At 45.0% G+C, this 23,382-nt stretch overlaps 1 protein-coding gene across 1 annotated transcript in view; it reads left to right on the top strand.

Annotated features, from left to right (window-relative positions):
* Positions 1–23,382, top strand: part of LOC306982442 (plexin-A1-like) — a 240,913-nt gene that overhangs the window by 79,859 nt on the left and 137,672 nt on the right. Inside the window, exon 3 of the mRNA XM_079582377.1 lies at positions 4,120–4,302. Within this exon, the coding sequence (XP_079438503.1) occupies positions 4,120–4,302 (183 nt within the window). The remainder of the gene's footprint in view (positions 1–4,119; positions 4,303–23,382) is intronic.

Genomic DNA, 23,382 nt, shown 5'->3' with positions numbered 1-23,382 from the left:
TCACGTGGAAGACGAATCCGCAACGTCGACGCAGGCTGGGACAGGCAGAGGAAGTGAAGACCTCCATTCACATAAACAATGGAGCGGAGTTTGTGGATTTTCGACTGTTCCGCTGTGGAGGCCGGGCTGGTTTTGTTTTGGCGTGTGTGACATCCTTTATCACCACCCGGAGCTGTCGGCGGTTTGTGCGGATCGAAAGAGATTGATTGACGATTGATTGAGCGAGAGGGAGAGCGGGAGTTGGAGAAAGTGGAGGAGAGGTGCCTGTGCTGTGGATCGATGTGTTGATGTTCGGATAACACCAGGATTACCTGCTGTTTACACAGACGCAGGTGCGAGTTAAAGTGCACAAGGGGTTCCCATTTGAACGCACTTCCCCTAAAGGTCAGCACACACTACACGACTTTTATGCCCGATTTCGCTCTAATTCTCAGTCGTGCCGAGTCTAATCGAGTCGCGTCTCGTCGAAGGCGGTCACACAGAGTCGGGTCGTGTAGTGTGGGGGGGTCGTGTAGTGTGGGGGGGTCGTGTAGTGTGGGGGGGTCACGACTGGACTGACGTTCGAATCGTGTAGTGTGGGCGGTAGAAAGACGCGACTAGACTCCAGTCGTAGGAAATCAAACATGTTTGATTTTTAAGCCCGATTTGGACGCACAGGAGAAACGTGGGTGATTTTACCGTCACAAATGTGAATGACAGAGTGATATAAAGACAGAAAAACACCGTTTAACATCTCTTTTAAACCAGCGGCACAAACAACTCATTTCACGGCCACAGCCCCACACACGAAACAGCACAACTTTATATCACCAAAAGTTCACCACAACCACCTTTTCCAGCTACATTTCAACCACGAACAGAGTTTGGAGACGAACTGTTTAGCTTCACCTCGCTGCTAACCTAGGCTAGCCTCCCCGCTTTCTCCTCCGTCGTCTCCGCTGTCTCCTCCATCCTGAGGCCCGTCTCCTTTTCTTATTAAATCCACTGAAATACGTCCCGCTTCTTCCTGTCGCCAACTTTTATCTCCATTTGACAGAACTATAGCCAAGTGGAAGCTCCGTAGTAGCAGTAAGCTAGCGCTGCGGTGTTGTGACATTGTTGACACCGTTGACCAATCGGGACCCGCACACGTTTCCCACGCTCACAAACACAGACCTGTCTTTGCGGATTTGGGGTCAGTTTTGGAAGCCGTAGAGACGACAGACGCGCTGTGTTATAAAACATCAGCTGTTTGTCAGAATCGTGTCATGTGTCGCTCTTACGATTCTCAGTCGTTAAGTGTGAACCCCCAGATGCTCGAAAATCGCACTGAATCCAGTCGTGTAGTGTGGACCCCCCATTCTATATAAAATCGTTTACGACTAGAAAAGTCGTGTAGTGTGTGCTGGCCTTAAGGGAGCAGAACGTTCAAAACAAAAGGTCTTTCTAAAGTATTGTGAAACTCTGCATCAGTTTTTTATTAGTTTTTGGTCATAAGAGAATTCTATTTTACTGTTTCCTTTTTCTCAATTTCTCCATTGTGAGATCTTATCTTGTTTTGAGAAATAAATAGCAAATTTCATCACAAAACTTAATTCATTCAGTGGACAGTAGTAGAGGTCGACGGTTATGAGTTTTTCTAAAGCCGATGCCTGTATGTGCTGCCCATATGTTTCAAATGTCTGGTCTATAATCCTCGTTTTTAAAGGTCTGACTTCACACTTTCCAATGCAAAAGTTTTTTCTATCACTCCCAGTCCCGGAGATGCCGGCTTTTATCGGCGCTAGATCGGCCAATTTAGTAAAATCCCCAAATATCGGCCCGATACATCGGCCAACGTTCTAGAATGTGACGATTTTTAATGGTCGGCCAAAAACATGCCCCGAGCAGCGATTAGTCGACTAAAAGGGGGCGTGGCATGACGCGGACAAAACTACAACTTTTCTGACCCAAACTTGACTCATAAGACATTAAACTGTGGGAGCTCATGCTGTAACGCTCAATTATATGTAAAAAAAAAAGTCGTTGACGAAAGCCTCACCGCCTGTGCCTTCTGTTTTATCCCGAAACCGTTCAAAGTTTGACAAATTGGGCCCACGCCTGTAACGTGTTGCCGTTGTAAACAATCCCCAATCCAAATATGGTCATTTCCTACATGGGAGATGCCAACCGCCAAAATGTGTGGGGGAATCTCCAGCCGACAGTGTTTACCACAAAACTAAAGTCATTCTTCATTCTCGCATCAACAACGGCTCCTACGGACTCCAAACTTTCCCAGTCTCGTGCTTAACAACATTTTGAAGTTTGTCAATCTGTAATTCCTGCCGGATTTCTTTGGTTTCGAGCAGGAGGAAACGAGTCTTTGTGACTAACGTGTCAGGGAATCGACCCAAAGCGCTGCGTTCAAAAGGCCGCACGTTGGAGGGAAGTGTCTTTGTAGATGGCGGAGCTTGTTCTGTGCCGCTCTGTGGTTGGACACGCCGGGACTTATTGGTGGCTAAACCCCTTTCCGGGTCAGTGTGTTGCCCAAAGGCACGTCCCGCTGACTCCGCACGCCCCGGCCACATGGTGCTGCGCAGGCTTGAACATGAGCGTGACCACGGGACAAAGGCACAAGAAGGACTGTCTCTTCTGAATCGCCAGGACCAATCTGAAAGAGGAAGGATTGGATTTGAGGCTTGAGAAGTGAATGTGAAAATGAAAAAAAGACAAGACACGGCAGGTGAAAGTATTGATTTTTCACGCAGTGGTCGAAGTGGAGATTTTGATCTATTTTCCTCCCTTTACATCTTAGTTTTCATGTCAGATATAAAAATGTCAAAACTCACCCGCATGATGTTTATTTTATGATGTTTTGTCTGCGAGGTGGGGGCAACCCGGAAGTAGCTGCTGTGCCGCGTAGAAAGTCCGTCTTTCCCGCGGGTTTTCATTCATAAATATTGACAGATTTTACATCCACGTGTCCTGCTAAGGGGCCCCGTGATGACGCTTTCACCCAAATATGGTGTTTTTCCTCCTACGAGACACTGGAGCGGAAAAGTCGGAGAACGGGCCGAGCATGATCACTCGCTACAAAACTTCAGGGCTGGTTTTCTCTGAATGAGAGAAGCCGCACTCGGGCAGAGCCTGAGCCCTTATAGAAGCTCCCACAGACTCCAAACTTTACAGGCTGAGAACTAACAATATTTTGAAGGTTTTTTCAGAAGGATTTTTTAATATCTAATTCCTAGCCTGATTTATTCAACTTTGAAACCAAAAAACAGGCGGAATTTGAGTTTTTACAGATTTTTTCACTGATGATTAGTTTATTGAAAAACTAAACAAAATATCCAAAATCCCCTCTGAGAAAATCTTATTTGCTAATATGTCAATAAAATAAAACCATAACATTTAATCTGGCTCAATTCATTATTTTGATTTCGTTGCCCAAAATATAGGCAATTTTGGCCATTTTAATGCTCAAAATGCCTTATTTTTATGTGAAAACAAAATGACAAAAAAAATGCAATACATTTTTATGTATATCTCTACATTTATTTATTTTTTCCTATTCACCTGCAGTGTCTTGCCTTAAAATCAAATTCCCATTCTGATTCATTGAGCTTTGAACTAAAAAGAAAAATGAAAAAAAATCTTTTTGAAATGACAGATCCGACCACTATTGAACTGCTTACACAAAATCTTCTATGAAGTTATTGACTAATAGGTCACAAAATAAACCCATACGGTCAAACCAATCCATTATTCTGATTTTGTCACCAACATTTTTTGCAATTTTAGTCACAACTGCCTTATTTTTATACTAAAACATTCAGTGAAAGAAAACTTGCCACTCATTTTCGTCTCATTTTTATATCACTAATCTACAGCAAAGGTTTGAAATGGATCTCTCCTTTCATCGTTCATCCCCAGACCTGTCCTGGGTAGTTTTGTGGTGAAAGTTTCCATTATCACGTCATTGAGGAGAGTCCTCTTCAGCGCTGACCAGCCCAGTCTCTCAGCCCTGACGGTCTTTTCTCCACGTACAACATTGTTTCGACTTTCAAATGTCAAATATTGAATCGAGTTCCCTTCGATCAAGTTCAGTTCTGTCCATAAAAGTGTGAAACATTCTGACCTGCTGTGTTGTCTCGTCTCCAGCCGCTGCAGATCGACGATAACTTCTGCGGGCAGGACTTCAACCAGCCTCTGGGGGGCACCAGCACCATCGAGGGCGTCCCGCTCTTCGTGGACCGGGAGGACGGCATGAGCGCGGTGGCTGCGTACGAGTACCGCGGCAACACGGTGGCGTTCGTCGGCACGCGCAACGGCAAACTCAACAAGGTAAGGCCAACGTGTGTGAAACTGAAAGTGTTCTTAAACACCTCCCCGCTGAACTTCTGCAGCACAATCTGAACTTTAGGAATTATACAAATGTGTCGGACAAATAGATTTCCGAACTCTTTTATCCCAGTTGCCATCGGTGATTTGTAATTCTATTGTATTGTTTCTCACTGTTATTGTGAGTGAGTTCTTCTGCTTTGAACCAAATTGACCTTCGGGGAATCAGAATCAGGATTGGTTTTATTGCCATTGTCAGTGAACGGGTCACAGATTAGGCATTTCCTTGGTGGAAACGTGAAACATGAAACTTGTGATAGAGATAAATACCGTAAATGCTCTAGTACAGGCCGGGGCCTTTATTTACTCAAGGGCATCTAGGACCAGGCCTTTATTGGAACCAGGCCACAATTAGAGACAGGCCTTTATTTCTATTTGAGCAAAACGGACGACCAGGAAAACGAAGAAAAACGAGATTTGTGTCCATTTGCACCTAAAATATTGAATTAACATTTCAAACCCTCTCCCAGCGGCTGGAACATTGACACCTTTTATTTTGTCGGGACAACAGGAAATGTTTCGTTGCTGTTAGCGGAGCTTTGACGTCAATGTCACTGCAGGTTTCTGTTTCGTTTTTACCGCGGACCGGATTATTTGTTGTTATCTCGTGTAAAGGTTGAGTTTAGACGGAGCGTTTGTGTTTGTGATCGATCATGAGACTGACCCGAGAGAAGACGAGACGCTCGCGCTGATGGGAGGAGTTATTTTGAGGCGTGGGACTGACCTGCACACGGAGCAGCTGGACGTGATTTTAGGACGCGATGGTGACTTTATGAAAAGTTGCTTTCCCTGTTTCTACAAATAGTCACAGGAGGTTTGAAAAGTGGCTAAATCTGTGTCAAAGTTGCGCTCGGATCAGCTCCTCCGCAGCGTCCCCCATCGGCCCGGGTTCCCGTTTGTTTACTTCCTGCACGTGAGTTTTCATTTACACCAGTATGAGACAAATTCCTAACATGGGGAATATTTCTACAGCTATAGTTTCTAATAAAAGCCCCGGCCTGTTTTAGAGACCGGCTTTAATTTGCCTCCGCCAGTTTGTAGAGCTGTTTACTGCAGGGTTAGCGACTTTTAGACACAACAGCTCCTAAAGGCTGTGACGCGATATGCTGGAAACATTGAACCGCCGCGTTTTAGTCGCCTGTGAACTGTTTCAATGCAGTTTTCTAAGTAAGCGAGCTGCCTTTTGAGTGGTGCCAGTGATTACACTATTGAAAGTGCTTTTGTTGTCATGCCCCACTGTGTCATCGCTCTGAGCAAAAGAATGGGTTCATGCTTTTTCCTGAATAGAGTCTGAAAGATAAAGACGTTGATTGAAGGGACCGTCTCGTGTTACAGATACAGCTGCATGAATTGTAATAAAAAGTGAATCCCCCTCTCTCTCCCTCCGGTCGTTCCCGTCCCCCCTCGCTCTCGGACACCCCCGGCTGCTTTTCCGAAGGCCGTCCGTGTTTCCTGTGAGGCGGCGGGCGATGCGCGCTGATAACTGCGTGTTCGGAGTCGCAAACAGGAGTCCGTGTGCACTTAGCATTCAGGGGGGGGGGAGTGCGGCGGGAGGAAGCGGCGCCGAGCCACAATGCCTCGCGAAATGGGACTGTCGGGGAGAAGATATCGCAGACTTTGTGTGTATTGTTGAGGAAAGCGTGCGTTTTCTCAGTCCTTCTTCTCAAATTACACCTGTTGAATGAAACGGAGTGTTTAAAGGCACACTGCGCAACATTTTGGATGGGCTGTTGTTAGCAAGACACCGTAAAGGCTGTTTTTTTGCAGCTGGTTTAGTCAAAGAATGGATTTGGATGAGGACCTAACCTATTTAAATGTCCGCCTTTTGTCAAGATCTCCATGGAGACGCCCCGCCCCCGGTAAAGTTAGTCAGAACTGAGCCAATAACAGGAAGCTCACAGGTTTGTTGTTTTTAGGGATGTTTCAATAGATACAGACGGCATCTCTGGAATCGCCCATATATGGTCATTTTTGAAAACAGTTAAGGGGGAAAACAATTTTGAAAAAATGAACATTTTCTCTAATTATTCAAAAACTACTGTAACAAATGCTGAATTATGAACATAGTTTCTACTAAATAATGATACAAAGACATGGGGAGGAGCAAAGTGGTTCAACAGCCCATAAATACATGAATAACGGAGAATGCTAACTTCATGCTACATGTTAGCATCGGGCTAATGCTAACGGTTAGCTAGCGCTTGCTACAACTGCCGTTTTTTCACTTCTACTGAGCAATCTGCTGTGAGAAAATATCCAAATGGGCCCGATTTACACTTGACTTTATTTGTATGTGATAAATAAGTTCATATTCCACCAGAAAATGGCTAAAAAGAGGGGAAAATTGTGTTTCTCTAAAGATTCTATTTTCCCCCTCGGCGAAGCCACGCCCCCTTCTATGACGAGATGCCGTCTGTATCTATGAGTGAGTTTACATGCGCGCAGTATCCAGGTTATGAACTAAGATTTCCATTTGTCCATGTGAACGTATCAATATCCTGATGTCAGTTTCCTGGTTAAGCCAATATCCTGGGTGTATGTTTAAGTGGTGACGCCACAGCTCTACTTCCGGGTCCGCAGATGTGCGAGAAACTCCAAAAAACTCTTTAATACCACAATCAATATTTGTGAAACTCAACAGAGAGTTACTGAACAGACTTATTTATCAGGCCCATTAGCCAAAAATGCTGAACCTACTGCTATAAAAGTAAAAAATCGGTACATCAGGGTTAGCGGAGAGAAATGCTAACAGCTACGCTAACCCTGGAAGTAGCGACTTTAGTATTTATTACTTTTTTAGCGGTAGGTGTGGAATTTTTGGCGAATGAGTCTGAGAAATAAGTAGGTCCAGTAATTCTCCGTTGAGTTTCAGAAATATTGATTGTTGTTTTTAAGTTTTTCTCTCGCTTGTTTGCCGGTCTGTTAGGACCCGGAAGCAGAAGTGGTGATGTCACACTTAAAGACACACCGCGTAGAATTTTGCCTATAAATATAATTGAAATACTAGCATTTATTTTATGATAGATCATTTCATCATTGGAAAAAGACCTTATAAATGTACAAACCCAAACATGTGTTTTTACTGTGAGCGGCTCAGTTTATCGGGAGTGGGTGCGTCTCCAACTCGTCTCCATGGAGATGTGACTTAAGCCAGTAGAATTTGAGATTAAAATACGTTAGGTCCTCATCCAAATCCATTCTTCGATTATTCCCTGCAGTAATAGTATTTTTCTGTGTCGAGCTGGTCAATAGGAGCATATTTTAATGTTGTAATGGCAACAGTATAGTCTAAAATGTTACGCAGTGTCCCTTTAAAGGAATAGGCCACCGTTTTTACATACTGAGATATGTTCTTACCTTAGCTTTGACGAGTTCTTTAGGACCTGTCTGATCTTCACCCGTGCCTTCAGTCACGTAAACACAGCGCAGACGGCGTTAGCATTTAGCCTTACGTGAAGTGTTACACTACAAAGTATAATTACAAAAAATTAACCATATTTAAATAGGGAAAACGTGGAAGAGCTTGGTAGCTTCTATCTTGACCTGTTTTGGAGCTATAGAGGAGAGAGTGAGAGGCTAAATGCTAACGCCGTCTGCGCTGTGTTTACGTGATTGAAGGCACGGGTGAAGATCAGACAGGTCCTAAAGAACTCGTCAAAGCTAAGGTAAGAACATATCTCAGTATGTAAAAACGGTGGCCTATTCCTTTAACAAACGTATTAGAATCCAGGACAGTCTCACTGGGATATTCCCACATTGTACCATGTAAACGTAGCATCCTGGTTTCTCACCACTGTGAACGTACTGCGCATGTGGCAACTTTCCAAACAGATCCGGCAGCGGTTGTTCCTGGCGCCGTGGGCTTTTGAAACTTTGTATCTTGTAAAAGCTAGCAAAACATCGCAGTTCACTCCGCGGTGGCACTCAGCGCTGATCTCAGGCTAAACTTTGGGCCTTTGCTCAAACCTGATCTGTATTTTTATCAAATCCTCACATCTGTCGCTGAAGCTGGGGCAGCGCTCTATAGTTTCAAGCACTTCCTTGGATAGTTCTTGTTTCTGTCATTGGAGAAACATAAATATCCCTCATGGAAACGGGGAAATGACTATTCTGGTCATCATTACAATCATTTGTCGTAACCAGGATATGATCAGTAACCGGGAAACACGTGTTGTTATTGGGTGAAATGTTACATGGTGTGGCTTTAAAACTATACATCAATGTCTTTGGTTTTGTTCAGTCTACCTTCTCCCTGGCTTTGTGAACATTGGCGCCAGAGCAGTCCCGTCAGCAATGTCCTCAGCCAGGCTTGATCGGGATAGTGTTTGAAATGAGAGGGCTCTCCTCGCCCAACAGCAGATTAAAGAGGCGGCTTTAACGTTTTAGTCTTTCCTCTTCCAGACTTTTCATACACATTGGACGTGTTTTATTAAGTCTTCCTTGCTAGTGTTGTCGTCTGAAAAGCTCTTCGATATTTTTTGTACCAAATTTCTTAATCCTGTGCGCCAGAGTCCTTGGAATGACCGAATGTTTTTGCGTGGCCAACTGGCTTTTCTGAAAACACAAAGACTTGGGCGTCATTTGTATCAAAGAACGATTTGGGGGAAAAGAAATGGCTTAATCGGCGCCGTCCCAATCCTTGTGATTTGAGTATTTTGGTAGCGTCTTTGTCCCTGGGGAGATCCACGAGTTGTTTTGGGCCCCACACACTCCGTCAGGCACACAGTCACACATAGAGGGGGCCTTTGTGTAAATGTTTGAAGGCCCCCGGGCGAGAGTTCACCACAGGGCACAGGCTCGCGCTGCAGCGGCTCCACGGCAACGATCATCCGGCTTCATCTCGTTTAAAGACGTCAACATGCGGAGTTGTCGTTTCAGGAATGTTTTTTAACAAGAGGAAAGTCTGGAATAATACAGGACTGAAGCAAGATGAAGTCAAACAGGTCTATAACAGAGACTAGAGCAAGTCTCACCAGACCAGGACTAAACCAGGTCTGATCCAACTGTAAACCAAGATTAAAGCGAGACTAAAGCAGATCCAAGACAGGACTGAACTTTAAGCCGAAAAGCGACACTTGACAAGTCCGATCCAGTCATCGGATCAGACTGGATTACTGCAGATGTTCCGTAAAGAGGGAGGCAGGTTTCGATTTGCATCTCCACGTGGCTAAAGCTCAGGTGAACCGCGCCACTGGGATGTTTGTTTGATTCAAAGTGACATCGGATGAGAGACGTTTGTGGTCACGGCTTGCCTTCTGTGACGATCAGGGGACACGGACTGCACAAACGCAACGGCCTAAAAGTCGTTCTGCTAGAATCTGGGAAAGTTTTATGTTGTTCCACTTACAGATCATGTTGTCACAATAGAAACAGATTTAACCCTTAGTAAAACATGTTCTTCAATGTGCTTACTAAGAATGTACCTGCTTCATCGTCTCTAAGGGGATTTTCTTCTCGTTGCCGTCGATCAAAAGTTTTCTTGTCCCATTTCAAACATTCTTTTTTCTTACCATGAGGTAGGAATGCGCCAGCACTTTCCGAAAATATATTTTCTGCTTGTTGTAAAAGGCTCTGTACAAGTCACGCAGCTCATATTGACGGAAGTGAGCGGGGGAAGTCTTTAGGAGTTACTGCGCGGACGTTTTGCTCCTCGTATCATTACGCCTCACAATATAGTACCCCTTTTTATCTGCTTATAAAATCGACATGCTACATTTCCGTGTAAATATACTTTGCATGAAAACACTTCACGTAACTTTATTTAAATAGGGAACACGTGGAAGAGCTTGGTAGCTTCTATCGTGAGCTTTTTTGGAGCTATGTGACACGTGGGAGAGGCTGCGTATGTGCTCCGTTTATGTGACAGAGCGCACGGACAAAGACCAGACGGGGATATATTAACTCGACTAAGGTTAGGTAAGAACATATCTCAGTATGTAAAAACGGTGGCCTATTCCTTTAACATTTAAAAATCTAAAAGCTCAAAATGGCAACAAAAAAACATTAAATACAAGAGGAAAATGAGGATGGAAGCGCAGCCAAAAAAGCATCAAAAGACCGAGAAAAACGCAACAAAGCAAGTGACAAAAAGGGATGAAAAAGCAACAAAACGGCAACAATACAAAGGAAAAAAAAATGCAACAAAGTGGATCACATAAATGCAGCCAAACAGGCAACAAAAAGTGATGAAAAAGCCTCAAAAAGCAATAAAAATGTGACAAAACCACACCAAAAATATAATGAAAAAGTGGTGGGGTTTTTTCTAAGTCTTAGCTTTCAAATAAGGTTACTCTGGCCTCTGTACGCTCCAGTGGAGAAGCATTTACATTTGGCTGAAGCTAAACTGGAGAAAATGTGCTCAGTTAAGGCAGACGTTAAGAGGTTAAACACTTCATCACGCCCATCGGGAACTCGAAGAAATCCGCCCTGATCCCAGATGCACATGAAGACTAAAGGCCTTACGACACAAGTGAACTAAATCAGCTCTAAAATAGCTTTCTCCAACATGTCCCGAGCCCAGACCACGACTGAACTCGGACCAGAATGCTTTGGGGCTGGTGTCCGGGCACAGGTGCGTGCGTCCACTGACAGGCTGTCGTTTGTCGTGAATATGATTATGCCCTGTGCGAGCGGCTCTCGGTGAAGCGCGGAGATCCATTATGGCCCATCATCGTTAGCATCGTTAGCACGGTTTAGCTCGTCGCCATCTGTCGTTTGTTCATCTCGACCGAAAAGTCTCCCCCACTGGGACTCACCCCGTCTGCTACAACGCAAACACAGGCCGGGTATCGTGAGGTCCACATCTGTAAATATTCAAGTGCTCCGGAGGATGGAGTACTCGTAGTGTTAGCGGGATGAGGAGTGGTTGCAGTAGCAGTTGATGAATGTACTTGTTGTCTTGTGCGAGTTTGTTCAAGTGTCGCATATACTGCAAATGAACTAATTCAGTTTAAGGCGAGACACAGCAGGTGAAAGTATTGATTTTTAACACAGTGGTCGAAGTGGAGATTTGTATCTATTTTCCTCCCTTTACATCTTAGTTTTCATGTCAGATATAAAAATGATGATGTTTATTTTATGATGTTTTGTCTGCGAGGTGGGGGCAACCCGGAAGTAGCTGCTGCGCCGCGTAGAAAGGCCGTCTTTCAAGCGGGTTTTCATTCATAAATATTGACAGATTTTACATCCACGTGTCCTGCTAAGGGGCCCCGTGATGACGCTTTCACCCAAATATGGTGTTTTTCCTCCTACGAGACGCTGGTGCGGAAAAGTCGGAGAACGGGCCGAGCATGAGCACTCGCTACAAAACTTCAGGGCTGGTTTTCTCTGAATGAGAGAAGCCGCACTCGGGCAGAGCCTGAGCCCTTATAGAAGCTCCCACAGACTCCAAACTTTACAGTCTGAGACCTAACAAGATTTTGAAGGTTTTTTCAGAGGGATTTTTTAATATCTAATTCCTAACCGGATTTATTCAACTTTGAAACCAAAAAAACAGGCGAAATTTGAGTTTTTACAGATTTTTTCACTGATTAGTTTATTGAAAAACTAAACAAAATATCCCAAATCCCCTCTGAAAAAATCTTAGTCACTAATATGTCAATAAAATAAAACCATAACATTTTAATCTGGCTCAATTCATTATTTTGATTTCGTTGCCCAAAATATAGGCAATTTTAGCCATTTTAATGCTCAAAATGCCTTATTTTTATGTGAAAACATAAAATGACAGAAAAAGTGCCATACATTTTTTTCTCATATTTATATCTGTGATGTTCAGCAAAAGTTTCAAATTGATATCTCTACATTTATTTTGTTTCCCTATTCACCTGCAGTGTCTCGCCTTAAGAGGAAACTGCAGAATATTTAGGAAGTTAGTTACATTTTGAGAAAAAGATCTGCAAAATCATTTATATGGTTTGGATGTTTCATAGGATGATCTAACAAATTGGCAAAGTCTTGTGCTGGCCTTGGAGAACGGGTGGGCATCTGACACACTCACACACTCACCACGTAAACCCACGTCGAGACTCTGTTCTTCTTCGTCTGTCTGAAGGAGGATATCTTTTCACCGACGGAAAGAGCAGGCGTGAAAACTGTGAAGACGGCTAATGCGTGCGCTCCTTTGGGACACGACTCTCGGCGAATAAATGATTTTAATCAGAGATTTGTGATCAGCCGCGGAGCCGCACACGCATTAGGCAGATTAGCATTTATTAGATTACAGTTTTTTACAGAAAGGGTGCTGAATGAAGGGATTGTTTGCGTGTTTTTATGAATGCCTTGCTGTCTGTCTCGTCACACGGGGCTCACATGCTGCACAGGATTAACGAGGAATATGGAAGTGAGGCTTCGAGTGTCTGGAGTCAGACATGGATGGTTTTTGGAATACAAAGTACAGGGTCACAGTAGCAGTTTTCAGTCGTCATATGCACGGGCAAAAAGAACTGTTTTCAGCCTGGATTTGAACATTGTCAGAGTTGAGGCCTGTCTCACATCCTCGTGAAGACTCTGAGAACCACCAGGAGGCCCCTCCCTGAAGTTCTCAGGGCCCGAGATGGTTCATACGGCTGTAACATGTCAGAGATGTACTTTGGAGCTAAACCATGAAAAGACTTGTAGACAAGCAGAGCTGTTTTAAAGTCTATTCTCTGAGTGACAGGAAGTCAGTGCAGAGACCGGAGCACTGGACTAATATGGTCGTATTTCCTGGTTCTTGTCAGGACTCGAGCAGCAGCGTTCTGGATGTTCTGCAGCTCTGATAGCTCGTTTAGAGAGGCCAGTGAGCAGCCGTTACAGTATCTAATCTGCTGGAGACAAATGCATGGATAAGTCTCTCTAAGTCTGGTTTTGACACTATTCCTCTGATCTGAGCCATGTTTTTCAGATGGTAAAAAGCTGCTGATGTTATTGCTTTGATGTGGCTGTTTAAGTTCAGGTCTGAGTCCATGATTACTCCTAGATTTCTAACCTGATTTTTTGGTTTTAAAGAGAGAGACTCATGGTGACTGATAACACTTTGTCTTTGTGTCTGTGGGCCAAAAACAATGATCTCAGTTTTGTCTGAGTTTAGTTGGAGAAAGTTGTTTTGCATCCACAAACTGATCTGTTCGATGCTGTGACAGAGTGTATCTACAGGCCCATGTTCACCAGCCGTAGATTTGAGCGTCATCTGCATGGTTGTGGTGCGACACATTGCTGCTGTTTTATTAGCCGACCCAATGGAAGCAGGTACAAGTTGAATAAGAGGGGTCCCAAGATTGACCCCTGGGGGACTCCACAGGTCATGGCAATTTTGTCTGAGACAGACGGAGACAAAATAAGTAACAAAAACGCAATACAAAAATGAACTTCTTCACCCCCGCCTGAACCGAGCGCACTCTCTCCAGTTTGGCTTTACCCAAATCTAAAAGCTTCTTGGAAAAAAAGTGTCATGATTGCAAAAATAAATGAAAACGAGGATGAAAACGCAACAACAAAGCGTCAAAAAGTGACCAAAAATGTGACAGAAATGCAGCAAAAACAAAGTGACTCAACTCAACAAAGCATTGGTAGAAATGTGACGAAAACATGAAAATAAAAACCCCGAAAAGCGATGAAAGTGCGCTAAAAAAGTGACAAAAACTGAATGGGAAAAAAACTTCGATGACACGGCAACATGGTGCGGCAATGCAAGGGGAAAAAAAATCTGTTTTGTCGGTCTTAGCTTTCAATTGAGGCGCTACACTGACCTGTCGGCTGTAAACTCCAATCCAAGGAGCTTTTCGATTTGGGTAAAGCTGAAAGCCACTGGAGTCACGTCAAAATGACCCAAAAGCCACAGGAGATTTTTGTTGTAAGAACTTTTTTTTAATGTATGGTGTTATTTTGACGTTATTTTGACATCAGAGTCATGAAAGGGTACCAAATTGAAGGATCACACTAAGGTTAAGGCAGATACTTTATTATTATACATACATTACTTTCTTTTGTAGCTGAGGCATGGAACCTATTAAAGCTTGAACACAGAGAGATTCCTCCTGTATCTGCTTGCTGTGGTGGTGAATAGTAGAATTGTATTGATGTTTCCTTTGGCACATTCCGCCGTGTCACATGGTGGTCATATGCTCTGTCTGACCCACTTGGCCCCTCACACACTGTAGTGCCGTTCACTCCATACACTGTCCCCGGGCTCCAGTCATTCTTTTAGCTCCTCTAACCGCTCGAACTGCTGATCACCACGAGTGCGAGAGAAGACTGAAAAGATAAAGGCCCGTCACATGGCTCGTGCTCTGTTCTGTGGGGTTGTGTGCTGCTGGCAGGCTGCTGGGTCTGTCATGGAGAGGACAACCCTGGAGAAGCTGCTGTGTGTGATGGACAACATGATTCAGAGCGGAGATGGTTCTTATGGCTCTAACATGTCAGATTTACTCTGGTGAATCTCTTCATCTGTTTTAAGTCTATTCTCTGATGGTCAGAAGCCACATTTACAGCATGAATACTGACATCTCTCCGGTTAAATATGACGCCCTGTGTTAAATGATATCATGAACTATTCAAATGTAGATTGATTTCAACAAGACACGTCTAACTCTCCTAAGAAATAAACAAGGACAGGAAGCAGTTGTTACCTGACAGGAAGTTAGCAACATTTTGGACAAAGAACCTTCAGTCAGTATTTAACACATGTGTTGCGCTGTTTTGGGGATTTAGCTGTTGAGTGCCGACAATCCCGACCATTTTTCATGATATTTGTAGCACTGCAGTGTATTCTGTGTTATTGCTATCGACACATGCTATGGCTCGTTTTAAGGATGAGACTCTAAGCTCTCCGTAGGTGAAAACAGTTTAATTCTATGTGCCTCGGTTCCGGAGAAATCTAAGCTAAAGAGAGGCTAGTTTTGATCAAAACCACTGAATTTTTTTTTCAATAAACAGAAATAACGGGGTTTTTGTGAGACACTCTCCCTTCTGATTAACTCCAACTCTCTCCTCTCTGGACGAACACTAACGTTATGGGAAGAGGCAAATGCCTAAATATCTCCCTTTAAAGTCAATTTTCACCTTGACACGTTTTGCTTTTCATGGCGTGTGCATTTTCTGGGATTGACGACTTTAACAGGATGTTTCTCAGCCGTCCTTGGACCGATTTTGACCATTTAAACTCTCAGAGAAATGTTAAAATCTCAACTGTTTTGATATATCTCTCTGTGTCGGGTTTACAGCTGTTCACTACGCAACACCACGCCCCCTCAGACTGAAAAAACAAAAAGAAACGCAATAATATATGAAAATGTCCAGATCGTGACTTTTCACAAGTTTTTGATTGTCATTTATTTCACTTCTGTTCATCACAGAGCTCCCAAAATCACACATAAATTGTATTAGAGTGTCTAGTTTCGTAATAAAAAAATGTGTTGTGTCATTACCTATTTTTGAATAATTTGGTGGTTTCCAATTCAAATCTCCAAAACAAAGTTACCTACTGACCTACTTTGCCTTTTCTAGACCCTTCACATCTACAGCGTACGCCCATTGCCCCCAGTCTGCCGCCTTCCACTCCACTGACCGCCATCTTGGAACGACCCTGTGGCTAATCCCGTTAGCATCCCCCCCTCCCCGAGCGGCTCTCCGGGCAGAGTGGGTTTTTCACGCTCGTCTTCTCCCCCTCCAGCTCATTGTCGTGTGCCAAAGTGAACTTCCTCTGCCTCTATCGTGTTTTCCTTAGCTTTGGTTATTAGCGAGGGGCACCGTGCTGTTTTCTAATTAATGAGCTTAGCTTGAATTCAGCGCTAATTAAATGCGGCGGTTGGTGTGTGCGGCGAAGGCTCTGCTTTCGGAAACAAAGTCACTAATTGGGGGGGTTTTAAGCAGCCGTCCTCTAGTGTCTTTCATACTAAAGGTCCGACTTTTAGTTCCGTCCTTCAGTGTATTGGAGGACAGTGCGTTGCCCCGGTCACTCAGTCATGAACTAGCGGCGAGCGTAGTCGTTGTTGTTTACATTGCGGTAAAAGTTGTGAAATGCGCTTAAAAAGTCATCCAGAAAGGACTTTGGTTATTAGTTTCTATGGGACGAGACTCCATAGACTAGCATGGCGGACGAGAGTTGTTGAGACAGGTGGGAGACTGTCAGAACTCTGGGGGAAACTTGAGTTGTTCAGCTAACATCCATCCATCCATCCATCCATCCATCCATCCATCCATCCATCCTCCCTGCCTTTCATCTTTCCATCCTTCCTTCCAACCTTCCTTCCAACCTTCCTTCCATCCATCCATCTTTCCATCCTTCCATCTTTTCATCCATGCATCCTTCCTTCCATCCTTCCTTCCTTCCTTCCATTCTTCCTTCCATCCTTCCTTCCTTCCTTCCATTCTTCCTTCCATCCTTCCTTCCATTCTTCCTTCCATTCTTCCTTCCATCCTTCCTTCCATCCTTCCTTCCATCCATCCTTCCTTCCATCCTTCCATCTTTTCATCCATGCATCCTTCCTTCCATCCTTCCTTCCTTCCTTCCATCCTTCCTTCCATCCTTCCTTCCATTCTTCCTTCCATCCTTCCTTCCATCCTTCCTTCCATCCTTCCATCCATCCTTCCTTCCATTCTTCCTTCCATTCTTCCTTCCATCTTTCCATCCATGCATCCTTCCTTCCATCTTTCCATCCTTCCATCTTTCCATCCATCCTTCCATCTTTCCATCCATCCTTCCATCTTTCCATCCTTCCATCTTTCCATCCTTCCTTCCATCCTTCCTTCCATCTTTCCATCCATCCTTCCTTCCATCCTTCCTCTTCCACTTGTCCGTTGCCGGGTCGTGGGGGCTTCCGTTGGAGCTGCCCAGATCACATTGCTCCAGCTCCTTATGGCTCCTCCTGGGACGGCCTCACGATTCTAACCAGGCCTGTTGGTCTCTCATAAGGGGCGTCTGAACCGCTCTTTGTCTGTCCCGTCACCCAGGACCTGTTTGCCATGGGAGACCCTACCAGGGGCACGAAGCCCCCGACAACAGAGCTCTTAGGATCATTCGGGCGCTCAAACCCCTCCACCACGTCAAGGTGGCGGTTCCAGGAGGGGATTCAGCTAACTTGACCTGGAAAAGTTACAGCAGCGTGACAAAAAACACAGAGTTTAAAAATGTCACGTCACAACAGTAAAGTTGAAGACCGTGGCCTTTCTCTCCATCTCTCTCTCAGAGCCACAACATCATGTTCATTAATTTAATCTTCAGTAAACATGTGATCCATAGTTAAGGCGAGACACTGCAGGTGAATAGGGAAAAAATGTATATTTACAGATATCTATGTGAAACTTTTGCTGTAGATCACTGGCATAAATGTGAGAAAAAAATACATTGCAAGATTTCTGTCATTTATCTTTTCATATAAAAACAAGGTGTTTTATGCCTAAAAATGCCCCAAATTTCCCATCTTTTCACATCTTTTAGTGGAAATCTGAATAATGGATTGAGCTACATTCAAATGTATGGTTTAATTTTATTGATAAATGAGTTACCAAGACTTTTTCAGAGGGGATTTTGGATTTCTTGTTTAGTTTTAAAATAATATGTTTTTTCGTGGAAAATTTTGTACAAATTTAATTTTCGCCTTATTTTTTGACATTCAAAACTCAATAAATGGGGCTTAGGGATTAAATAATAAAAAATCCCTCTGAAAAAATCTTCCAAATATTGTTCAGTCCAAGGCTGGAAAATGTGAAGTCTTTAGGTCCGACTGACGTGGACATAGTGTCGCCACAATGACAGAAAAATGTGTTTTGAGAAAAAGGCCCTTGAAATTGCATTCTCCCATATAAGTCTATGGGGGAACAATGAATCAGCGCAATGTTTAAACGTGTTATTGTGAAGATTAGGCATATTTTCTGTTTCAAGGTGAAAGCTTATATGTTCAGAGACCAACTTGGCCCAAAACCTGAAAACTGAAAAAATGTAGTTTTGCCTGTAAAATTGAGAATATGGAAATGTATAAAAACACTGCAAGTAATTACAGCAACATAGACAGTACAGAATATACATTGAGGCAAGAAAGTATCGTTTATTGCGATACTTTCTTACCTCAATGTATCGAACTTCAAATTTGTTTTCGTGACAGGCCTATGTATCGTCCCGTCCAGTGACCATCTGCGCATTGTTTGACTACTTTGATCACCAAGTGCAGGGCGTGGCCCACACCTTCGCCTTTATTTGCTCAAAACGGCGCCTTCCTGCGTGTGCGATGATGGACGAGCCGTTCTCTGTCGGCATGAATGAGCCGTTTCTCCTAAAGAGGTGTTTTCTGAACGCATTGTTGCCCCACAGATGGTGACCGTATCATCGGGGGATTATGTGAATGACTGAGCAGGTATTCCCAAGGCGCACACTTGTTTATCTTCCCTCTCATTTAGTTCCATGCAATTACAATCCACGCGCACCTTTACCATTAGAACAGTCCTCGGAGGCTGCGCTAATGACTTGTCAAAACGCTTTTTTTTACGATGGTCGTGATGTTTTGTCGCTAGCGAGCCGGAGATATCGAGGAAGTCATTTTGTACTCACTTCCATCATCCTGTTTTGATGTGTTGGGGTGATTTCCATGGCCCGTCATTCTTCCGTCCCTTATGCCAGTGATGCGTGGACTCGTCGTTCTTCTTAATGACAATATGTTTGTACGTCCTCGGTCCGCAGGGAGCTCATTTCCAGTCCTTAATTATCAATTTCACACAAGCCCCCACTCCTCCCCCCCTCACTCCCCCATCAACGACATTCAAGCCGCTGCATCGCGCTTCCTGGCACTCGCTCCTCTCTCCATTGTAAAACCCACGGGGAGCAGGGAACCCGATCCAAAATGGCCACATGTCCGATCCGGAGCCAAGAGCGGCTTCTCCGCAGAGGCCCGGGCAGGCAGGCAGACGGGATATGACACCGACGAGGACGACTTCATTAAAAAGGAAAACGGATGAAGAGCTTTCTGAATGCCGCCGTGCTCGATCTCAGTCGTACAGGAGAGTTCTATCGTAGAGGAAGAACAAGCTACAAAGAATGTTGTATTGAAGGTTTCCAGATGCAAACAATACTGTAAAGTTGTATCCTCTGCGCCATTGTTGTTTTTGAAGTCGGACTACTCTGATCACCTCCGAGTCTGAGCGGCTTCTTGGGCAGATTTTCTAAAGTCAGAGGTAGGAGATGTGTCAGATAGACGGACACTATAGCCTACAGGTTTTCACCACCGACTACGTGTTTTCAGCCACAGACTGGACAGGTAATGCCACAGGAAGTGAAGCTCTCCTTGAGGAAATGTTGCCTTTAAACATGATGAATGCTCTGTAGTTTAGCGGTAAAATAGAGCGGGTGCTGACGCCATCCTGACCTCCGTCCTCTCTGCCGCCTTAGCCTTCTATTTTCTTATTGTTGGTTCATGAACAGTAAACATCTCCACACTCCCCCTCAGGGCCCTGAGCTCCTCCAGCAGGCTGCTCCAGAGGCGAGGGGGCCGCAGTGCCGGAGAGACGCCTCGCCGTGAGTGTGCACTGGCTTTAGGAGTGACTCGGAGATGCCTCCCTCTCTTCTCATCTCAGCTCCCTCTCTTCCCCTCTCTCCTTTCCTCCTCTCCCTCTCTGCTCACCTGCCCTCCATCTATCCCCCTCTCCTCCCCATCTCCCCTCCTCACTTCATCTCTTCCCTTCTCTCTGCTCTTCTCTCCCCTCTCCTTCTCCCTATCCCCCCCTCTCTACCTCACCTCCTGTCCCTTTCCCATTCTCTCCCCACTTCCCTCCCTTTCTCTCTCTCTCCTCTTCTCCCTCTCTCTCTCTTCTACCTCTCTTCTCTCCTCTTCTCCCCTCTCCCTCTTCTCTCTCTCTCCCCCTCTCTCCTCCTCACCCTCTCTTCACCCTTATCCTCCTTTCCCGCTCTCTTCCTCTCTCCCCTCTTCTTTCCTCTCCCTCCTCCTCCTCTTCTCTCCTCTTCCTCTCTCCTCCTCTTCTCTCCTCTTCCTCTCTCCTCCTCTTCTCTCCTCTCTCCTCCTCTCCCCCTCTCTTCCTCTCTCCTCTTCTCCCTCTCCTCTTCTTCCCCTCTCCTCTTCTCTCCTCCTCTCCCTGCTCCTCTTCTCTCCTCCTCTTCTCTCCTCTCCCTCTCTCCTCCTCTTCTCTCCCTCCTCCTCTTCTCTCCTCCTCTCCCTATCTCCCCTCTTCTCTCCCTCTCTCCTCTCCCCCTCTTCTCCCCTCTTCTCTCCTCCTCTTCTCTCCTCTCCCTCTCTCCTCCTCTTCTTCCCCTCTCCTCTTCTCTCCTCCTCTCCCTGCTCCTCTTCTCTCCTCCTCTTCTCTCCTCTCCCTCTCTCCTCCTCTTCTCTCCCTCCTCCTCTTCTCTCCTCCTCTCCCTATCTCCCCTCTTCTCTCCCTCTCTCCTCTCCCCCTCTTCTCCCCTCTTCTCTCCTCCTCTCCCTCTCTCCCCCTCTTCTCTCTTCCTCTCCCTCTCTCCTCTTCTCTCCTCTCCCTCTCTCCCCTCCTCTCTTCCTCTCTCTCCTCCTCTCCCTCTCTCCTCCTCTTCTCTCTTCCTCTCTCCTTCTCTCTCCTCTCTCCTCTTCTCTCCTCCTCTCTCTCCTCCTCTTCTCTCCTCCTCTCCCTCTCTCCTCCTCTCCCTCTCTACTCTTCTCTCCTCTTCCTCTCTCCTCCTCTCCCTCTCTCCTCTCTCCTCTTCTCTCCTCCTCTCCCTCCTCCTCTCCTCTCCCTCTCTCCTCCTCTTCCCTCCTCTCTCTCCTCTCTCCTCCTCTCCCTCTCTTCTCCTCTTCTCTCCTCTCCCTCCTCCTCTCCTCTCCCCCTCTCTCCCTCTCTCCTCCTCTCTCTCCACCTCTTCTCACCCCTCCCTCTCCCCCCTCTGCTCTCTCCGTCTCCCCAGCACACTCGCTCGCACAGTAATGAAGCTCGTACAAGACTAGGTTGTGCTCTGAAACCTTCTGCAGATCCCCGCGCTCTGCTTCAGTCTGAGGTCTCCTCTCTCTCTGTTACTACGGCAACAGTCACCAGGCAACAGCGACCGAGGGGGAGGGAGGAGGAGGGAGGCCATTTTGGATATTGAAAAAGGAGAACGTGATTACAAACAAACTGCGTAAAGTGACCCCAAAGACGCCACCTATCGATCCGAAGTTTTCAAATCAGAACTTCAGTTAGAGCTCATCCTGTCCGAGCGCTAATCCTGTAGTTCAGAGCTCTACAAACATGTTCTGGAATGACTCTTGGATTAGTTTAGCATTTCACATTTTGCTCTTCTCTCCATGGTGAAAGGACTAAGAAAAAAAGTATGAGAGAAATCGAGAGAAAAAAACAGAAGGGAATGGGAACGTCCATTTTTGAAAGTGAAATTAAAACACGATTCAAAGCTGTGTTCTTATTCTTTGTCTGTCACGCAACGTTGAAGATTTAATTCGACGACAAGTTTGGAAAAGAACTCCCTTTAAATGTCGGCCTCCATTGTCATCGCAATGAGTCAGACGATTTGGAAAGTTTTGGTCCACTCTTTAAAGCGTGTTGACCGGTATGTTGATGTTGTTCTGCAGGCCTTTCTCCAGGATGATCATTGTAAACCAGAGAGAGAGAACGAAAGAGAAACAGAGAAAGGGAAAAAGAGAGAAGAGAGAGAAAGAAAGAAAGAAAGAAAGAGAGAGAAAGAGAAAGAGAGAGAGAAAGAAAGAAAGAGAAAGAATGGGAGAGAGAACGAGAGAGAGAAAGAAAAAGACAGAAAAGAGAGAGAGAAAGAAAAAGTGAGAGAAAGAAAAGAGAAAAAGAGAGAGAGAGAAAAAGAGAGAAGAGAGAGAGAGAGAAAGAAAAGAGAGAAAGAGAGAGAGAAAAAGAGAGAAGAGAGAAAGTGAGAGAAAAGAAAGAAAAGAAAGAAAAGAGAGAAAAGAGAGAAAGAGAAAGAAAGAGAAAGAAATGAAGAGGGAATGAGAGAGAAAGAGACAGAAAAGAGAGAGAGAAACAAAGAAAAAGAATGAGAGAGAAAGAATGAGAAAGAATGAGAGAGAGAGAGAGAGAGACAGAAAAGAGAGAGAGAAAGAGAAAAAGAGAAAGAAAAATTGTGAAAGAAAAGAGAAAGAAAGAGAGAAAAAGAGAGAAGAGAGAGAAAGTGAGAGAAAAGAGAGATAGAAAGAAAAAGAGAGAAGAGAAAGTGAGAGAAAAGAGAGAAAGAGAAAGAAAGAAAGAGAAATAAATGAAGAGAGAGAGAAAGGGAAAGAATGGGAGAGAGAATGTGAGAGAGAAAGAGAGAGAGAAAGAGAAACAGAAAGAAAGAGCGAAAGAAAAAGAAAGAAGAGAGAGAAAGTGAAAGAAAAGAGAGAAAGAAAAGGAAAATAACGAAAAGAAAGAAAAAGAGAGAAAGAAAAGAAAAAGAAAGAAAAGAAAGTGAAAGAAAGAAAAAGAGAGGACAGTGAGTTGGAGAGAGGTAGAGTGAGGGGGAGACGAGGGCGAGAAGGGTGTGAGAGAGACGGGGGTGGGAGGGGCCCAGTCCCTGGACGTCTCTCGTCTGGTGTCACGCTCGACTCGTGTCGGTCGGTGCTCTGTCAGACTTCACTGAATCAGAGTCGGTTCCCTTTCCCAAAGCGAGACCCGGGGACCCGATGAGCTCCCCCTCACAGCGAGTCGGCGTCGATGCTCAACAGGTGCATGACCCCCCCCCCCCCCCCCCCCCCCCCCCCTCAGCTCCACCATTTATTTAGAAACGTCTTATACGATCATACCGTACAGTCATATAGATTTAAGACGTCACGAGTTTTCTTTTACGGTTGAAATGTGGCCGATGAAAGTGGCTCTTTGTTGTTTGGGCCGTTTGTTTTGTTGGAGGGACTTAATGGGGGCGAGGCTACGGTATTTTCGGCGTATATTCCGCTCCGTTATTGGCCGCCGGACTCCGTGTGTTCACTTTTTTTTGGGGGGGGGGGGGATTTTGAAGAAAACTGGGACATTATTCATTTTTCGCCAGTAGCATCATCAGGTCCATTCTATTTTCGGGTTTCTCTCTCAGCACTTCCCAGCCACGAGCGCCGTCTCTTCTTCACCGAGAGCGAAAAG

Source organism: Gobius niger, assembly GCF_951799975.1.
Source record: "Gobius niger genome assembly, chromosome: 24".
NCBI classification, from domain to species: Eukaryota; Metazoa; Chordata; class Actinopteri; order Gobiiformes; family Gobiidae; genus Gobius; species Gobius niger.
The sequence above is the reverse complement of the archived record's forward strand: the minus strand, read 5'-3'. Positions and strand labels throughout refer to the sequence as shown.